At 38.0% G+C, this 19,543-nt stretch overlaps 1 protein-coding gene and 1 long non-coding RNA gene across 2 annotated transcripts; both read left to right on the top strand.

The window, feature by feature from the left end:
• Positions 1–2,145: 2,145 nt before the first annotated feature.
• Positions 2,146–10,609, top strand: LOC136420392 (uncharacterized). The gene is made up of 3 exons (XR_010753202.1): positions 2,146–2,369; positions 8,179–8,439; positions 10,470–10,609. It is a non-coding gene; the product is annotated as an uncharacterized lncRNA (long non-coding RNA).
• Positions 10,610–11,235: 626 nt separating this feature from the next.
• On the top strand, positions 11,236–12,922 carry LOC136420333 (killer cell lectin-like receptor subfamily B member 1). Its single transcript, XM_066407181.1, has 3 exons — positions 11,236–11,350; positions 11,983–12,085; positions 12,630–12,922. The coding sequence occupies exons 1-3, from the start codon at positions 11,246–11,248 to the stop codon at positions 12,920–12,922; spliced, it is 501 nt and encodes a 166-aa protein (XP_066263278.1). The 5' UTR covers positions 11,236–11,245.
• Positions 12,923–19,543: the final 6,621 nt, after the last annotated feature.

Below are 19,543 nucleotides of genomic sequence, written 5' to 3'. Positions count from 1 at the left end.
ACAAAATACGTCATTTAATTAACTTTACAAAGATTGGTCTCCAGCAACAGAACATCGATTTAGGAATGAGAGTTCAATCACAGCTAGTTTGTTTAATCATAACTGTGCAATTCTTCTAACGAATCATGTGAGAGTTTGGCTTTAGAGAAAATAAGCATAATATTGATTCCGCAGCTACAAGTAATTTGCGTGGGACGTAACGAGTGCATAGTACTAAGGAGCCCTCTGTAGGGTCTCTTTGGTTCTGGAAGGAAGAGAAATGCGACGTTTGTTGAAGACCTGTGATGTTAACGGTACACATTTTTGATTATATCAAACATTCACCATAGATACCTAACAACAAATCTTTTATAGATAAACCAAAAACCTTATTCCGACATGAGTTATATGACAATGATAGACTCATGAAGGAGACGAAGATAAGTTGTCTTGACTGAGTAAATTTGGGAATCAACGTTGTTGTTTTTATTCAGATATATGGTTTGGTTTTTCGAGAAATGTTGAATTTATTCTGTTCAGTACTGAGCGGAAGTGTTTTACTAGAGTTTAAGGTTGCTTTAAGCCAGTAATTGTTCGCTTTTCTTGTCCTGACTTGTCTATATATTTTTAAAATGAAGCTTCTAGACTTATTTTGGGAAGGATTACCACTGAGAGGATGCTATTCAATAGGTATTTTAAGCGGGCGCAATAAAATAATCTAACATTTCATTGAATATCCTTTTTTTACGCGTTAGGTTTTGAGCAAATTTTCTGCGTGGGTGATTTCGGACTCTGTATTTTGATGTTGTAACAGGCCAAAACTATATAGTTCATTCAAAATTTATTAATCAAAAAATATTCATAGGCAGAGACTTGCCTCTCCAATCTAGACTTTTTTTATACAAGTATGTAAATTTTACACATATATCCGCTGAAATGCCTCATTTATTTGCAGCTTAGGCGCCCTAGTGTGTATGTGTGTGTGTGTTTGCTTCTTCGAAAAGTTGCGTGAGGTCCTTTATGGTCGGTAGTTGTTTTTGTGTTAAAAAATAGTTTTAAAAAAAAATCACTAGTTGTTGGGACCCTAGGTGCTTTCCATGATACTCTAGGAGGACTCCTTGTTTACAGATATCTTGAATTCTATACAAGTTTTGGTGATGATTATTAAATAATACATGGCTTTTGTGTTGTGGAAGAAGTGACACATGTTTGGGGTGACTATCAGTTTTGTGTGGAAATGTGGAGATGTCTCAGTTTCAGGATTTAAACCAGGATAAATAATAATAGTGACACATGTATGTTGTTGGTTCGTCCGTTAGTCTGGCGACGACCGCTTTAGTCATCCATCATTTAATTGGGTCGCATGTGTCCTCATGTGGCTATAGAGTCCAATTTTGGCCTTGAACCTCCGTCCAAAATGTTCGCATTGGATCAGTGTTGTGTTCTCTGTGGGGTTAACTTCCGGTTCCTTGCTGGCTCTCCTTTTCTGCTGGGCGGCAGTTTTCCTAGCTTCCTCACAAGTGATGGCGCCATCTCAGACTGTGCGTCGCCACAGTAGTCGATCCTTGGCATCTTCTTCCCAGGTCCCAGTTTGAATGTCGAAGGCCTTTATAGATGCCTTTAAAAAGTCTTTGTAGCGCTTTTTCTGGCCACCACGCAGGCGTGTGCCTACTTCAAGTTCACCGTAGAACAGTCTCTTCGGCAGTCGATGGTCTGGCATACGGACTACATATCCTGACCACCTGAGCTGAGACTGCATCAGGATGATAGATAAAGTATGTATGTTAGATAGAGGTGAATATCATCAGAAAAAGATGCTTTTGCATAATTTATGGTGAAAATTCTACAATGATGTCTTAATGATATTTTTAGCATCTGTAATTTGTTAAAGGAAGATTCAAATGAATTTGCTTATTTTATACTTATGATAAGCAAATACTGCTCCCTGATAAATGACAGATAATATTATAAAGTGATAATTATAGATACATCGTTCGTAATAAACTGCTATGTATTAATCAACAACCTACTGGATGGCAGCAACCTAAACTTCAAGGGAATGGATAAAAGAAATGGTGTAAATGTGCATCTGTTGTACAAAAGAACCCCAAATTAAATACAGGCGAGAGTTCACACATCCGATTCGTTTGTCACAGAAATGGAAAACAGCGAGAGTAACACGAACAATGATGGCGGCCACGTGAACCAGCCTGACGCACGAGTCGACACCAGCCCAAGTAAGCAGACTGGTGCTCCAAAGGAAGATGGCGAACTACCATCCGGCATTAACACGAGTACCGCGTTTCCTGTAACTGTACGCTCCAACATCATTGGATTAGTGAATAATGCGATGTACGGACCTGGTTCCTGCAAACAAACAGGAAAACGAGGTAACGTTTTGGATTCTTGATGTATTTGACGTACAACATGGCAAGGCCTGTGTCTAATGTGTTTTGCATTCACATTCAGATATCCAAATGTACCTTTTTTATTTTGTATAATTTTGTTGCCTGATTTTATCATTGATCAAACTAAGTCTTTGCAGGAAAATACATACCATTCATCATCATCTTCCTTAAATCTTACTTTTTAGCCACCCATGGAGTGGATTATAAGCAGCTGTGCTAATGTTAGTACCGGTTGCAAACGAACAAAGGGTAGGAATTGGGGTAGATAATGACATGTGCCAAGACCAAGACAAGAGAAATTATTGGTGTTAGTACTTACGTATTTTCAGGGGGGGGGTCTCAAACAGGGAAAGGGACTCCGCCTTCGCAACACTAGGTTCAAGTAAGAGCCTGTAGTAGTTGATCTAACAAGTGATGCTATGCAGCTGAAAAGCATGACAGATTTTGGCCGCCAAGCATGTGTACAAACTGTCTGTGTAGCCCTGGGTAGGCACATGGTGGTTTTAAGACTGGATATAGGGGATCCGTCCAGTCCCAACCTGGGAGGTTAAAATCCCCAGCGATCCACACATGGTTGTTTCTCCTGTAGCATATTTTCTATATGGATTGGTCTCACGGGGTCGCCTTAACATCGCAGGCGCCCTAATATCGCATGGATATTTTTTACTGATCTTATTATGCATAATTACAAAGTGTTTGTTACCACTGACTATGCTAAAATGGTAGTCAATAAGGCAAGCTTAAGTCGATGCACATATCTGTCATTTGCATTCATAGTATGTAATGTACATATTCATTTATTGTTCTGTCGAAAAATAGTGTATTGACAATAATTATGGAAGCGCTGAATAGGGGGTCAATGCATAGAGACGGCCCGCGCCTCTAAATATACGATCTGTACAAAACAGACACACGATTATTATACACAGAAATATAACTTCATAAAAACCAACCAAAGAAAAACAACGTAAACAGCGCTGTCGTCTGGCGACGTTGTTTTCCTGCCTTTCTTTTCTGGCCGTGATGGTGGCGGGACGAATCAACGCACAGGGAGGTCCAGAGATCTGGTACTCTTTAACATGTGATTGGTACAAAGTACAAAGATAGCGACGATATTTGCCAAAGGTAGACGGAGTTTTGTTGATGTTGACCAATTTCGTAAGAGGGCAGAATTACTTGCTGAGTTAGGCAAACTGTCTAGCGTAACACTAAATCAGAAGGTTTATTCGCTAAAACGTGTCAGAGCATTGCCGCTTGTAACACGGAACGTGAATGGCTGATGAACAGTATGGATGCATTTCTTACTCAAGTATATTCTTTGAATAAATCTGTTTGAAATCCATCCATCAAAACATGACCTCTCTGGCAACCATTGATGGAGCGCCGTGAGTTCGAGCGCGTAAAAAAACGTGCACGTGTTCTATGATACCTACACATGTACAGAGATTTAGCACCTGCAAGTTGGACTTTAACCCAAACCATTTTAAAATCAGACTCCAGCTGGGGTTCTTGTAAGCAAACGAAGTCGGCTTTGATCTGTTTTATTTGTAAAGAACACATATATCGTCAGGTGGCTTGGAAAGAGTTATGAAATATTGCATGTAATATCAGGCCATGTTTCTGTAAGAACAAGAACTTCATGGTTAGTTTCATCGATTAATGATTTAAGTTCACCTTTTGTAGAATTTTGTTTTATTTACTGAAATTTTGCATTGACAAGTCGGAGGTGTCTTCTATCAGTCCTCCCTCAATGTAGGGAGGACAATTTGTAGAGTATTCTTGCGAGAATGTTGACGTAATGAAGGGTGTAAACATTCTACTGTATAATGTCTACTACCTTAAATGTTCAGCGCTTAAAGTTCAGTCCACAGCCTGTAAGTCGAAAAATGTTATCTACCTTTACAATGATTAGTCTCAAGCAACAAAACATTATTTCACACAAAAGAATTATTTACGATGATTGTTTTGAGATTTTCCTCACATGTAGCTTCTTTCATCATACCCGTGTATATGTTCAAAAGAATGGAGTAGGCAGAACCGAGTCACCTTGAGGGTTTAGCCTTGAGGGAATAGTTTTGAATTATTTGGAATAAAGTTAAACGCTTAGGCCATGTTGGTTTTTTTATCATACTGATGACATCCGCGCGCGCATCATTTTTCGTCTGTTTCCAAAAACAAAAGCTTCTGACATTTACCGTACATCACACAAAGTAGCTGCAAAATGATCAAATCCATGCGGTAAATTAAAATAGATAAACATTGGAAAACGACACTAACGTCGAAGAGTGCCAAAATTAGTTCAGAGTCAAAGAAAAGGATGTAAAGAAGTGAAAATGAAGAATTTATTTTTCGCTCTACCTTACTCTCTGTGTTAGTCGTCTGTTAACCTTTTTTTCTTGTCAAACTTTTTCTATTCTCACGCTCGCATTAGTTTTAGAGTTCCCAGAGGATGTCATCCATATGACCATGTCAAGATGGCCTTAGATATAAAAGAAACATAAATCTTCAAAAATTCTTCAAAAAGGAAAATCTAAATACATTTTAGTTTATTTAATATGTCGGACGTAGATCTCACTATCTATGATAAATCTCTATCCCTTCTTTTGTCAACAGACAGACAGGCTAGAAACTATACCTCTATTATTAATGTCTGTTATTATTTAGATATCTATGTGAGATATCTTATTCTACGAATCAATGTTTCTGTGGCATCTTATCATCCTGCTCTTTTTCGTCCTTACCTTCTTGAGAACGATTCCCACTGAGATTGTGCGACTTAATCCATTAAATATTTTAATAATTATTATGCTTTCCACACCGGCATTTCTAATACATTTATCGCATTGGTAATTTTTTCTTTAATCTGAAGGCCTTCTTTATCAATGCATAATTCAGATACAGCTCCGTATTCACTATATAATAAAGGTTTATTCGATTCAAACAAACAAACAGCGAAACACCACATGGCAGCCACAGGCTAAAATGCGTGGGTTTTCGTTACAATAGACGACCTTCGTATTAAAATATTAAGGTGACTTACTTACAAATTACTCACTTTTAACAGGTTAAAATAGCCTCAATAAAGCCTATGTTACTTACACGATATATAGAACATTTAAAATTTGACAAACAGAAGTATTGACGAAAGTACGACATCAAAGAAAGGGCTGGAATTAACAATATATCAGATGTTGTTCAACAACCGTATCATGTATGGAATTGCACTTGAGCGATATCTCTCAGTTCTACATAACATGCTGTTCAGTCTGTGAGATGACCTGGTCTTTCTGCCACTCACATCCAATCTTGAAGGGGGCAGGAAATGTCTGTACAGTTCGGATTGTTCGAGTGACTGGGCAAACTTCACGGTCAGTTCTTGGCGGCGTGTTTGGAGAGTTGGCAGATCGAGTCGCTCACATGCTTCAGAGTAAGAGGTGAAGTCGGCACCGAGAATTATTCTCAATGCCCGACGCTGCACTTTCTCGAGCTTGTTACCGAGATTGGCAGGGAGTCCAGACTGCCATACAGGAGCATCATACTCAACAACAGGTCGGATGTAGGTGATGTAAACGGTAAAAAGGTCGTCAACAGGGAGTTGGAAATGTTTAAGTTTGCACAAAAGGAATAGCCGTTTGCTGGCTTTGTGATATATAGAGTTGACATGGATGTCCCACTTTCAATTGAAAATGGATTCAATTGAAAATGGATACCCAGGATCCTCATAGACGTGACTTCCTGGAGGTTGACATTATTTACAGTGAGCGGGCGTGGGATGAATGGGGTTTTACTGAAATGCTTATATATACGTAAGATGCGCGGACCTCGAGTCTTAACATTCAAAAGGGCCATGTTACCTTTTAATTCTCCCCCGGACACGTAGCAAAACAGATTTATTTACACCTGGGGTTAGCTATTTGCACAAACAATATTTCATGTATCACTTTCATATTTCGACCAAATTACTAGAAATCTTTGTACAATGGCAGTTTGAAAGCATGTGCTAAGACATTTATCTTTATTTTTCTGGAATGTCTGTCTTTATTTCGTTAGCTGTGACGAACGCTACATTCTAGTAGTAATACTGCCCTGCCCGGTGCGTGCTGACCATGGAACGTACTGCAGCAAGATCTATCACTTATACCCCATTCCACAAGGACGGCGCTCTCACCACATGCTCTATGTGACCTTCAATTTAACACAGCGCTCAACATACATCATAAATGAAATGAATCATTTGACGATCTGTGTGTGGTGCGTTTTTCTTCTTCTTAGTCATACTTTTACATGCGGTAGATTCTTATGATGAAATATAGGATTAGAAAAATCCGGTCCAGATCACAACAAGAGCGTAGCCAGATCGCCGTTTAGTGGAATAGGGATCAAAGTACTGTAAATGCAGAAATGTTCGCGGTGGTTTTATGTTAGCGGTTTTTGCCATGACCGTTTCATCGCGAACTTAAAACCCCCACAAATGTTTTTGTCCAACACTGTAGCATTATGTCACAATAACGCTGGCGCGAACTTAAAACCACGAACACATCATTTTCGCCTTAGCACGAAATAATAACCACGCGAACCTTAATGCATTTACAGTATCAGAGCAAAACAAAGGCGCGTGATGGTTAGTACCTGTCTCAAGCAGGCACGGTTGTTTAAACGACGCCATCCCTTGATCAGTCGGTTGAGCGAAAGCCATGCTTGGTTTAACTCGTTGAGTCGACGTCATAGGTTTGTTGGAAGGTTAGATGGACACCGTAGCTCCTTGGCTTGGTCGGTCAGATGGACGCCATCTTTCCATCAATCGGCCAAATAGACGTCCTCGTTTACATTGTGTTCAGAGGTTAATTGGACTTCGACCTTGACAGTACAGGGCTCCCATAGTTATCTGAGAGATGAAAACCATGCATTGCGATGCGTGTATGACTAAGCATGGACACGCCAGTGCAAGCCGGCACTAGTCGTCCTGTGCCCTTAAGACTTACTACTTCACCACAAAGATATCGGTCACCATAATTGATGCATGTCATCACTAACCATCTAAGGTATTTCTAAAAATTCAATCTCTTGGTTGGTTGGTTGGTTGGTTGGTTGGTTGGTTGGCTGGGTCGGTTTTGGTTGGTTGGTTCTTTGGTTGGTTGGTTGGTTGGTTGGTTGGTTGGCTTGGTGCAATCTCATGGTTAGTCGGTTGAATTCTTTCCATACCCTCTTGGTCGGCAGGCAAAGTAGTTGGCAATCTCAAGCCAACCGTAAAAAAACTCACGCCGTATCTTTAGAAAAGACGCTGTAGCCGCATGTTCCAGTGTAGAGCTTTATTCAAGCCCACATCCAGACTAGTTTTGCCTTGTGTGTGGCTTTCTCGATGCTTAAAGACATCTTGTCTTGGTAGGTTAGATTGACGCCGTCGCTCTGTGCGCTTCTTGTTTGGCTGTGAGGGTGATACCTGGATTATAACCGTTGCAGGCGTGGGGAGTTATAGTACTCGGTTGACTGTCCGACATGTCGAGATCAGATCCCCCTGCATTACTCTATTGCAGTCTGTCGTTCCTATTTAGAAGCTGCGTTTTCTTACAAAGTGCTTTGAACTAAGTCGTCAGTACTTTTGGGAAGGTATAAATTATAAGAATGTTATGAGTTTTAATAATCTTTATATGTATTCCATAATCAAAGATCTGGAGATGAGTATCAGAGTGACTTTCCAAGACACTTTAAAGTATCAGGTAATCTTTTATTCTTCATGACATGTAGTTATATTGGTACTTTTATTCCATTTTACCCCGGCTTGAATGCATAGAGCTTCCGCCAATTCCTACTAGACTAGGAGAAGAAGAAACTGAAGACTGTGCCGATGACCCTGACAGCCACGTGTATCATTATGTCGACAAAGATGACATCGACAACCAACGGCACGCTGAACATCACACCGGACTTGATGGACAGCAAGTGGATAAAGAGGAAGATGCTGCAATCCCTAATGCCATCCAGAGAGGCGACTCTCACTTGCGAAGCAATCCGCTCTACGTGCCTGGTGAGATACCGAACGATGACGACAAAGGTAATGTTTATTTAGTCTCTACCAGACTAACTGGTCTTGGCATGGTGTGGCACAATCGGTAGGGTGTTTCGCCCACAACACGGGTCCCGGGTTCAAAACCACCGATATGCCACGATTTTTTGCTCTTGGGAAAGGCAATTAACACGACTTTCTTCACTTCACTCAGTAAATGGGTACCTAACTTTGGTTAGGGACGTCCCTCGGATAGGACGTTAAAGGAGTCCTACACTCCAGAGGGGGGAGTTATTTTCCAACAGATGATAATTTTAGGAAGTAAAAAATGATTTTAATTTACAGTATACGATTAGTACCCACTAGTACCGTGCGCATCAAAAAAGCATTCAGTATTCTACCGAATTCCCCAGGTGACCTTCTATTTTCTGATTAATTAACAACCTCCGCCTATGGCCTAATACAGTGTGCCTGACAAGGCCTGACAAAAGTTAGATTATGAAAAGAATGCCATGGGGGTTAAGAAAAACTCGTCTTGCTATGTGTTCTTTTATATCTTATTAACAATTGGCCGTCTTATTGTGCTTAACCACCCTCATTTTTGCCGAAAATATCCACGATTAATGATGTATGTTTACGCATAGGAAATACGTGGGTAGGGTCTGCACGGGTTTAATAAGTATCATATCGTCTTAAAAAAACACACCTTGTGAAATTAACCACAAGCAGATTTCTGTAAAAAGTCGGCTGATTATCTATTACTTGATACATAATCTAGTGGAAAATAACACCGCCTTCTGGAGTTTAGGAGTCATTTAGATTGAGGTCCCGTGTTTGAGGAGAGCCTCACATTGGGCACGTTAAAGGGCCCCCATGCACGTATCAAAAAGAGTAAGGGTCCTTCCCGGTGTGAGGGGTTCAAAACCTGCAATCCTATGGCCACACATGGGGCAATTGTCGTATTGAGGTCACATGTGAAACGAATGAGAGACCTTTGCGATCTAGATACGCCATTTGTGCACTTCTCGTAATTCAGCCACAAAGAGCGTATTCGACCTACGAATAATAACAATGATAACAAGGCCATCATGTTATAGTATTTTCTCATTAATTATGCATATGAGGTCTTCATTTGCATAGTTCATATCAATTAATATTTCTCTCTTCCTCAGTTACATATGTCACATGTGTCAGAGTCCTATCATGGAATTTGGCGGATGTATAAACTTTCCTCATTAATTATGCAAATTAGATACTGATTTGCATAAGAAGTGTCTAATCATGTACATCATCACTCAAGCTATCTACCTACCAAAAATCATTACCATCCATCAAGCCCTTCTTGAGTTATTCCCTTTCAAAGTCAGACGCAAAACCTGCTCCTGCAGTTCCAAAAAAGCCGCTAGGGGGCCCAAACCCACACCACTTACTCTCTGTCCAAAGATCTATCTACCACTCAAAAATAAGTTTCATAGCATGTCCAGAACACGAGATATCAAAACAGGAAGTTCCGCTGCAGTACCGTAAGAAGCCGCTAGGGGGCCCAAAATCTCATCGTTTTTAGGTCTCATCAAAACCTACCAACATATCAAATACCAAGACAATCCATCAAGGCATTCTCGAGTTATGCTGTGCCACTACAAACAAATAGACAAACAGACAAACGCTACCCTCTGCATAACCTTCTCGGCGAAGGTAATAACCACGCGAGCTATAGGGGGAATATTGGCTAGGGAAGTTTGGCCACCAGCGAGTTTCATTTACAGGCGAGGTATTGACCCTCACCGTTAAATCACCCTTATGGCTTATTATTCCTATTTTGCCGAATTTTACGATCCATATTCCCGTAGGGAAGCCCGGTCAAGGCTTTTGTTTGCCATCCTGTAGCCTTTCCACCATACGGAAATTTTAATGAATGAATGATTTTATTCCTCAACAATTGCATCGGTGATAATGTATGGCAATGCACATTATAGACACGGTGGTATAACATCATTGATGTTTTCTTGGATTCTAATGCCCCAAACCTTTGTTTTTTTCTATGTCAGAGTTTTAAAACCAAGACTTACTCTTCACAGATGCGAAAATGATTTGCTGGACATTTTCTCGCACCTTTCTACTCCGGGTCATAATTTGTGCTTGTGCAGTCGCTGCGTTGATTGCCTCTGGGGTTGTTACTGGTATACATCTCATTGTCACTCCAAACAAAACCGGAATTCATTCGGTCAGTGTCTTTTCTTAAGTTCCATGTTTGTAAAAAGTCATAGTTTACCTGCACAGGGAATTCTTCTACCCGAAGTGCGAAAAAGTCACTGCATAGCTGACTCCTGCCCTTCAAATAGTTCATGCAAAGCTTCACGCTCTAATTAATGTGATGATTTTAAATCATTATGTATGTATTTGTGCAGCAAGGTTAGCCCCTTACAATAGCTACTGCTAGTCGGGCATCCTTGGCCGTTGCACCATGTATGCAGCCAAACAAATAAACATGCTCTTATGGTAATTTGAATATGTCTTCCCGAATCAACTAGATACTAAAGGGATTTCCGAAGCTCAACAATGTGTTCATCATATGTTTCTTTGAAAGAATTTTTTTCTACGTAGCGTAAAATATAATCAAAGTTTATGCAAAACACAGTAGCCATACTTAAGAGAAAAGAATTTGCCTTACCAGTTCCTTGAGGAACTTATGGATTATGTATATCATAGATAGATTTTTAACTATTTTGACTTGATGAAGAAAACTTGGATTGCAAATAAGGTATTGATTATCGTAGTACTGTCTTGATTTGTAAAGTCTGCAATTGGCAGAACCTTCATATCCGCCTCTAATGCACAGGTCACCACTCATGATATGACGACAACATCCTCACTCTCACATGTTTCAAGCACACTTCAAGTCGTAACGACCACACTGTCAGAGATGGCAACTCCAGAACCTGAGGCAACATCAAGCAGTGTAAGTCATTTACCACGTACGATGATTTCTCCTGTTTGTATTAACCTTCAATAGTACCTCATTTTTGTCTTACACAAATATCCCTATACAAATCTGATATTGTATTGAAGACTTTTGGATATACAAAAAAAATGATGCTCTAAGGTGGCCACCCCCTACACGATCTCGTCCCCCCTGTATATCCGCAGCTACTGGACGGTCACTCAGGAACAAACACACCATCTCCATCCCCCCAACAAGAACAAAAAAATTACAGAACTCTTATCTACATCAGGCAATCAGTTTGTACAACAATCAGTAAAACCTAATGTGCAATAATGGGCACTTGTTATATCAGTGTTGAACGTTTGGATGCATATATTGCATATTGTATATAGGTGTTCTCTATTTTATTGTAAATATCATCGCAATCCAGGAACATTTTTTCTGTAAGTTTTGATATTTGTTTGTTTGCTTGTTTTATTTAGATCTCCATTAGTGATATACAATATAACAATTATATTTGTATAAAGGAAGGGAAAGAAGATACTTGAAAGAATTAAGTGATATAAACGTGAAATCAATTTTAGGTCTGTCGGCTTTACTTGTTCCTGCAGCGTAACTTTCTTGTTTGTATCTTCTGTTCTGGACAGGATGTGATGGCACTTCCTCAAGTGTCGTTACCTGTGACTAACGTGACGCAGCGGGGGACGATCCTGACGACTGAAAAGAAAAACACGTCAACGACCAGCAAAGGTGTGACATAAATCCCACTTCTACAGAATGAATCTGTCGGAGTCTAAATATATTTCTTTAAAGTTATCTCTATTTTGTATATCTCTAATTACATACTGTCAGTGTAGTGCAATTGTTAAAACATTGTCAAAATAGGAAATAATACTAACTTAAAGGCAGAAAATTGTAAGAAAAATGAGAATGTACGATTTCTATAAACCATGTCCAAGTTTAAAGTGCACTATGTATATGCATTGTGGTCTAGTGTAGACGTTAAGGCCCATCAGTCATCAAACAAGCTTTATTTGGTAACGTTCACCTGTCAACCACCAAATTCATTTTCACACCACCTCACATTACACTTTCTCAAAGAAAAAACTTTATCATTTGAATTTTATAAACGCCCATGATATGGACACACAAAACATAACACTATAAAAACACTCTAAAATGCCACGGGAATGGTTGTTAAGGTCTAAATGCCTTAACGTGTGATCTTAACCATGATCCCCACGGCGCTCTCGGAGCTGTGAGATGTCTTATAGTTTCCGCTCAATTGCTGCAGCTAACAACGCCAGCTGTCCAGCCGGCTACAAACTCATTGCAAGGACGTGCATTCGGCTCAGTCTTCAGAGGAAGTCTTTTTATCACGCAAAAAGATCCTGCAGCATGGAGGGTGCGACACTAGCCATGCCTAAGACAGCAGAATTGGACGTCACACTCGGAAAGCTTGTCAGCATTGAAGGAGACAAACTCAACCATTGGATCGGCATGAAGGATGAGGGGCGTTTCAACCTCAAGAAAAGAAACTGGCGATGGATGGATGGATCTGCTTTGGGAAATTACAAGGTAGTCTGAGTCAACCTGTGTGCTATCGGTAAAAAGCTTTCTAGGAACACAAGAACCTTAAGTCAAGATTAGAAAGCTAATTGCAATAGCTGTATCTTTAGCTCCATGCAAAATGGAGGAATAGTTTCTTCTATAGATTATGTATATAGAGGTATATGTAAGAAACTGCCAGATGGATTGTGATGGTCTTTGGTAGGTTGTGTGTACCTTACAAAATGATCGATTTAGGGTTTCCTGGCGGTTAACTTTGGCACTGCAGCGCCTACTTTCGTGGGTATCTTTAGATAGAAAGAGTAAGAGAGAGATGATGATAATGATTCTGTATGTCCTATTCTCTTCTATTCTAGCTTGACGAAAAAATTACATTACAATGACATAATGATAGACATGATCTGATTCGTATAACTAATTAGGAAATCTTATAAACCAAATACTTTCTATGAAAGGCCAATTTAGACATGTTTATGATTTATAATTTAGTAAGAGAGTAACATTGATGGATATAGATTATGTATATTCTTATGATTAATTCGGAATTTCTATAATTCTATTGTTGTACATAACAAGATCTAGATGTTATAGGAATGAAGGACAGGCGTAAGATTAACGTATACTAGATATCCAAATAAGACCATGGTGTTGATTTGATTATATGGATGGCATCCAGTGGGAACACAAAATCCGATGCGAGCGTGCAAAAAGATAGTGTTTGGCATAAACCGTTGCCTTTATTCAGAAATTTATGTAGTCAGCAGAAATGCTGAGCAAATGACTATAGTATAATGACAATGGTATGGTATAGTGAATGATAGACTGTTCTTTTTTATCTCTTCAGATCTTCTTCCTTGACTTGGGAATCGATTGGACATTCTTCGCATGCCGTAATTTCTAAGTGCTATATGATGGGAATTACATACATGTGACATGTGAAAGTTAGTTGAGTGTGAACGTCACTATGCATCGACCATGCAAATATGGAATACATCTTAATAAAAATGTTTAACAGCACTATATATTTCAAAGAGTTATGAGGTCTCAGAACTCTGGTTTAGTTTCCGCGACAGACAGCATTGGGAATCATCCTAATGAAAGGATGGGAATGTACAATCTGGTTGGTAGATGTGAAGTAACATTTACATGTAACCGCAAGGTACGGCATTATACTGTTGTTATTGTCTGACTTTTGACCTCTTTTTCATGCAGGGATGGGGTCCAGGACAGCCCAACAACCACAGATGGCTCCATTTAAATGCCTACAAACTTTGCGTATATTACTGGACAGGTCCCATTGGCTATCCTATGTGGAACGATGACTACTGTAGAAAAAGCATCAGATTTATCTGTCAAGCTACTCCGGCAAACTGACCATGACCATAAAAAAAACGGACCAATTGTGAAATGGTTAGAAGAAAATCTGACTGGTTTGGTGACATCATGGTATTAACAATATGTCTCAAGATGTTGTTTTGGTTCTAGTTGCAGAATTGTAGCCTGTCAGTTCATATAGCTGGAAAGAAAATTGTTATCCATTAAAAGTCTCTTTTATCTGTTGAGAAATCATTTTTGCAAACGGAGAACAACTTTCTTGGTTAAAACATAAAGGTTTCCTCCCCGGCTAAACTGGCTTTTTGACTTTTCATTGTTTTCTCATTAACAGATTAAGAAAGAACTGTAGTCTTCTGAATCTTTATAATTGGTCATGAAAGAATTCTAAATATGATTTTGTGGACCAAATGGAGGACGTCACCAAATTTTAGTGCCCTTAATAAGATTTTTTTAAACCTAAAATACAGCACATTGGTACATTACACTGCAATGAAACTATGTTTTTTTAAAGTGAATAATGATCAAAGCTACAAACGTACGTTCGCACAAATTGATATCAATGAAGTGGCTATAGTTATTAGAATTTTATTTAAGAGGTAAAAACTATAATTTTTAATAACTACGGATGGTAAGTATATGTCACTTTCTGCGGACGTATGTTTGTAGCTTCGATCATTATGCACATGGAAAACATAGTTTCATTGCACTGTTTTGTACCTATAAGTGCTGTATTTTATCTTTGAAAAATCATATTAAGGGCAGTAAAATGTGATGACGTCATCCATATGGTAAAAAAAAAAAGATACAGAATTCTTTCATGACCAGCTATCGATATTCAGTACTCCAACAGTTCTTTTTAATTCATTAGTAAGAAAACAATGGAAAGTATAAAAGCCAAGTTAGCCCGGGAGAAAACCTTAAGCCATTTACATGTAATATATTTTGTACTCTTTGTATTATATGACAACTTAAAGATAATGGTAACAAGACTGTCTTTGCAATGTCGAAGAAAATGTGTACTTAACAATGTTAGCGCAGTGATACTGCGAACTAAGAATAATGTTGGATCATTGGCAACTCTAATCTTTAAAAAAAAAATTGTCTAAAGAATCAACTTTTTTATGGAGACAGGGAAAACCTGAAACAAAACAATCTGTGATTTGTGGATTCTGTAATGTTGGTAGAATAGTTGTAAGCATTGAGCAATGAGTACTGATAAAGAACAATAGGTGGACATGTATGGCATTGTTTTGACTTACGGTGTAAAGAAGTTCCATAAGCAATGATATTGGGTCCCGCCTGAACTGAATACAGTAAAAATAACATTTTTTTAAAACCTCATCCGACCACTACAGTTTTTTTCGATGAATCTGGCTGTATGGGGTCCAAACAAATGCAATTTTTTTCTAGGTGGATCTTATTTTAATTTGTGTGAACCTTTGTGTAATTAGTGTAAATCTTTGTGTAATAAGTGTACATATACAGTTTCAATAATCTATCGAAAATACTTTGACAGGTTTTGGTGTCAATTATCAATGCTCATTATAATAAGTTTTGCAGAAATTGAAGAAAAACCGCATGTTGCTTGAAATTCTACAATACTCTCCTTGATTTGATTTATTTGCACATATCAAAATCAATTTGTAGTACATAATACAAAAGAGTAAGAAGAAAGAGCAATGGTGGCTTATACAAGGTCTTCCCCCATCTAAATGACCAAAAAAATAACATAAATCTAACAATTCATTACATAATTATAGTAGTAAGTGATAAAAAAAATAACAATATGACACCAAATCAGACAATAATAATAGTAACAAAATGTTGACAAAATAGTAATTGGTTGCATATAAAAATTATATATCAAATTCTATACTGAAATATTAGAGATTAACAATCAGTCTAGCGCAGTTATCAAAACATAAGCAAAAAATAACATAAATCTAACAATTCATAACATAATTATAGTTTCAAATGATAACAGTATCACAACAGATCAGATGATAATAATATTATCATGTCAACAGATTCAGTTCCGTATTATTCTACTTAACAATAATATCGCTTTCAAAAGCATACTGATAGCATGGGTATGATATTGAATTTGAAATGTTAGAATATGTATGAGTTAAGAATTTAAAATTTACTTATGAATCATAGTCTGCCACCTAGTACCTAGACACACATAGTGTATAACGTCAATTTTCATCGCAAATATTTATGTTTAGCCATACCTAGTATGGCTCAACATATTGTTTTTACTCAGTTTCTTCTCCTCCTGTCAAATCTTCAAATCGATTCATCTCTGTCATTTTTATACCAAATGACCTGAAATTTGGTACAAAGGTAATGTAGGCAAAAACCAATATGCGTTTTTTTCCTTTTTTTGATATTGACCTTGAAAGTGATTTTATTGAGGTTTTTATGGCCAATGATGCATATCTTGGCCTCTTGCGCCCTGGTATTTCAACCGAATGACCTGAAATTTGCTGTATATGTGCCTTGAATAAATATTTCAAGGACAACATTCCCATTTTTGGCATACATTTCTTAAAAACGATTTATTTTGGGCTTTCTTGACAATATTTGCCACTTCTGTCACTTTCAATACAACATATGACCTAAAGGTCAGTGACCCCAAGTGCCTTGCACCTGGCCTTGCATGCCTGTGAGCCTTGCGACCACCTGATTGATCAATTGAGTTAATCTAATTATCTTGCATTTCTGGCGCAGGTGTGCTAGTACAGTGAGTATTCATGCCAAATATGGTATGGGAATTCCTAGGACATGTGATTACATGGCTTTGTTCAGTCTTTTTTTAACAAAGATACACATCTCCAGTTCCTATGTATTAAACCAAAATAATGTGAAATTTGGCATGTGTCTGCCTTGGTCATTTACACAGGCCCTCGTTCAAATGTTTGGCATACAGCCTTTCAAAACGATTTTTAAACAAAGAATTTTTTCGTTTCGTTATTTTCAACCCAAAGTGTATACTATTGAATCATGCATTCAAAAAAAGGGGTGTCACATTTTTATATTTCACCCATACTATCGCTGAAATATGTTGTTTTTGGTCATTTCCTTCTTCTCCTGTCAAATCTTCATATATATCATTATGTATACTGTGGAAAACTTCATTCTTCCCTGGGGTTGATCTTTTTTAATTCAATTTTGAACTGGATTGATTATGTGCAAGAGTGTAATTTTCAGCGGATATTTTTCGATTGGTCTAGTTTACATGGAGATGGCACGGAATATCCCATTCTTGCAAGGGAAGGATTCTTTAATTATTTATTTCAATTTTGAGCTGGAATGATTATGAAAAAGTCCATTTGTTAGCAGAAGTGTATTTGTTAATCAATAAGTGGATATGGTTTTGGACTGGTCCATATTGTGTTGAGGTGCTACTGGAAGACTCCATTCCTGTATGGAGAGACTGATAATTGTTTTTAAACTCAATTTTGGACTGGGGTGATCCATTTTTTTAGTGGGAGTATTTTAGAATGGTCCATTGTTATTTTGGGAGAGTCCATTTTTTGCATGGCGAGGAGTATGGCTAAACATGCTGTATTTGCTCGCAAATGTTGCCATTCTAGTTGTTTTTAATTTCCTATATAATTTGTGATGTTAATATACCATCATAATCTATGATGGGTTTTCGGATATGTTTATAGTGTAACAGAAGGGTACTCATTTGTCTCATCGTCATAATTTATGCAGAATGAGTAAAAACCACATTTTACACTAAAATGCTACATTATTCTTCATGTCGGTATCCTTTATATGTGTATTTTTACAGCTGGTATAAGCATGCCCCATTTGGCGTAATTTACCGACTGGTTAAATTACACCGACTAGTCACACCTAATCTTAGCATATCTAAATCGCATAGTTCAAAGTCATTTTGTACATCATGTATAGTCTTGTCTCTTGACCTTTTCCCTTTGTTTGAGTGATATCCATTGTAGATCTGTTTACTTTTCGGTGACACTAGCAATATCTTCCTTTTCTACGAAACAATAGCATGTTGCTATATAATAGCAATCACAAGCAATGATAACAAATTTCTGTTACTGTACAAGAATGTCTTCCATATTACGTGTTAAAAAACAATGGGAATTATAGGGGAACCCCGGTGGTGAACACACAAATTTTAGAATATAATCAGCAAGTTTCATTAAGAATTTCTGTAAAGTTGTAAGGCATGAACGCAAACAAAACCATGGAAGGAATTGTTTTTCCGACGAAAAATGTTCATATGGACCACATGCGGTTGGATAAGTAAAAATTCCTCAACATCTGAACCATCAATTTGGAAATATTCGGATGGCTCCTATTTAGAAAAAAAGCAGTACAGATGTACACTTTAGTATTAGCAATGTTTAATTGTTAGCACCTTTAGCTTTATACCTTTAGCAATTGATTCTTATTTGCATTACATTGAGGTAGCTGTAGTCGACTTAAGTTAGTAAAAGGTATGTTGAAAAATATGCCGTTGCCAAAAAGGAAATAAATTCCTATGAAACGAAGCAAATCTAAGGAGGAAAATGCATTTATTCCCTTCTTTTTCGTCATTAATTCCGAAATCGTAGGACGACGAAATGATGGGGCTGAAGCTTTAAAGGATATAGAAACAATATTTACAGACTGAAAAAAAAATCAAAAAGACATTTTTTGTTAGGTCTGATTTTGCGCAATAAAATGGGACGGAATTCTCTCTGCAAATAAACCCCACTAACCAGAGCCCTTTAATTGGTCCTTCAGGCTCCGAACAGCAGACAGACGACCCTTCCACCATCTCTACAACGTTTCCTACCATAACCACACCTCAGCTGCTCGGATTTCACAAAAATAAGACCAAAAAGGATTTCCAATTATTCAAAACCTTGTTCTTATTTGGCGTCAACTGTTGAGTCCCGTTTAATGATAGTACTGAAGCGCCGACTGGTGTTCTGCGACAGTACTGCATCCTTGAAAGTTTCAAGTTCCAAGGCTTCAGTGTCACCACAAATCACTTGGCTGCGTTTCCACAAGTAAAGGTTTCAGGGTCAGTCTTTGCTGTTATTATACAAAGCTTTATTCCAACCTCTATCAAATCCCTTTGTTGCTTTTAAGGTTTGATTTTATCTTAGGCCACGGCAAGTAAAACATTACATATAAAATCCTCAACATTTTATTTTTTATCTATTTTAAAAGGAATAGATATAAAACGCAACATAGGAGCAGACACCATTCATTATGGAATTTACATGGTCCTGCCCTGGTATCAATAATCAAGATGAAATGAAACATATAACCGGA

The sequence above is a fragment of the Branchiostoma lanceolatum genome, chromosome 15 (assembly GCF_035083965.1).
Source record: "Branchiostoma lanceolatum isolate klBraLanc5 chromosome 15, klBraLanc5.hap2, whole genome shotgun sequence".
NCBI lineage: Eukaryota > Metazoa > Chordata > Leptocardii > Amphioxiformes > Branchiostomatidae > Branchiostoma > Branchiostoma lanceolatum.
The sequence above is the reverse complement of the archived record's forward strand: the minus strand, read 5'-3'. Positions and strand labels throughout refer to the sequence as shown.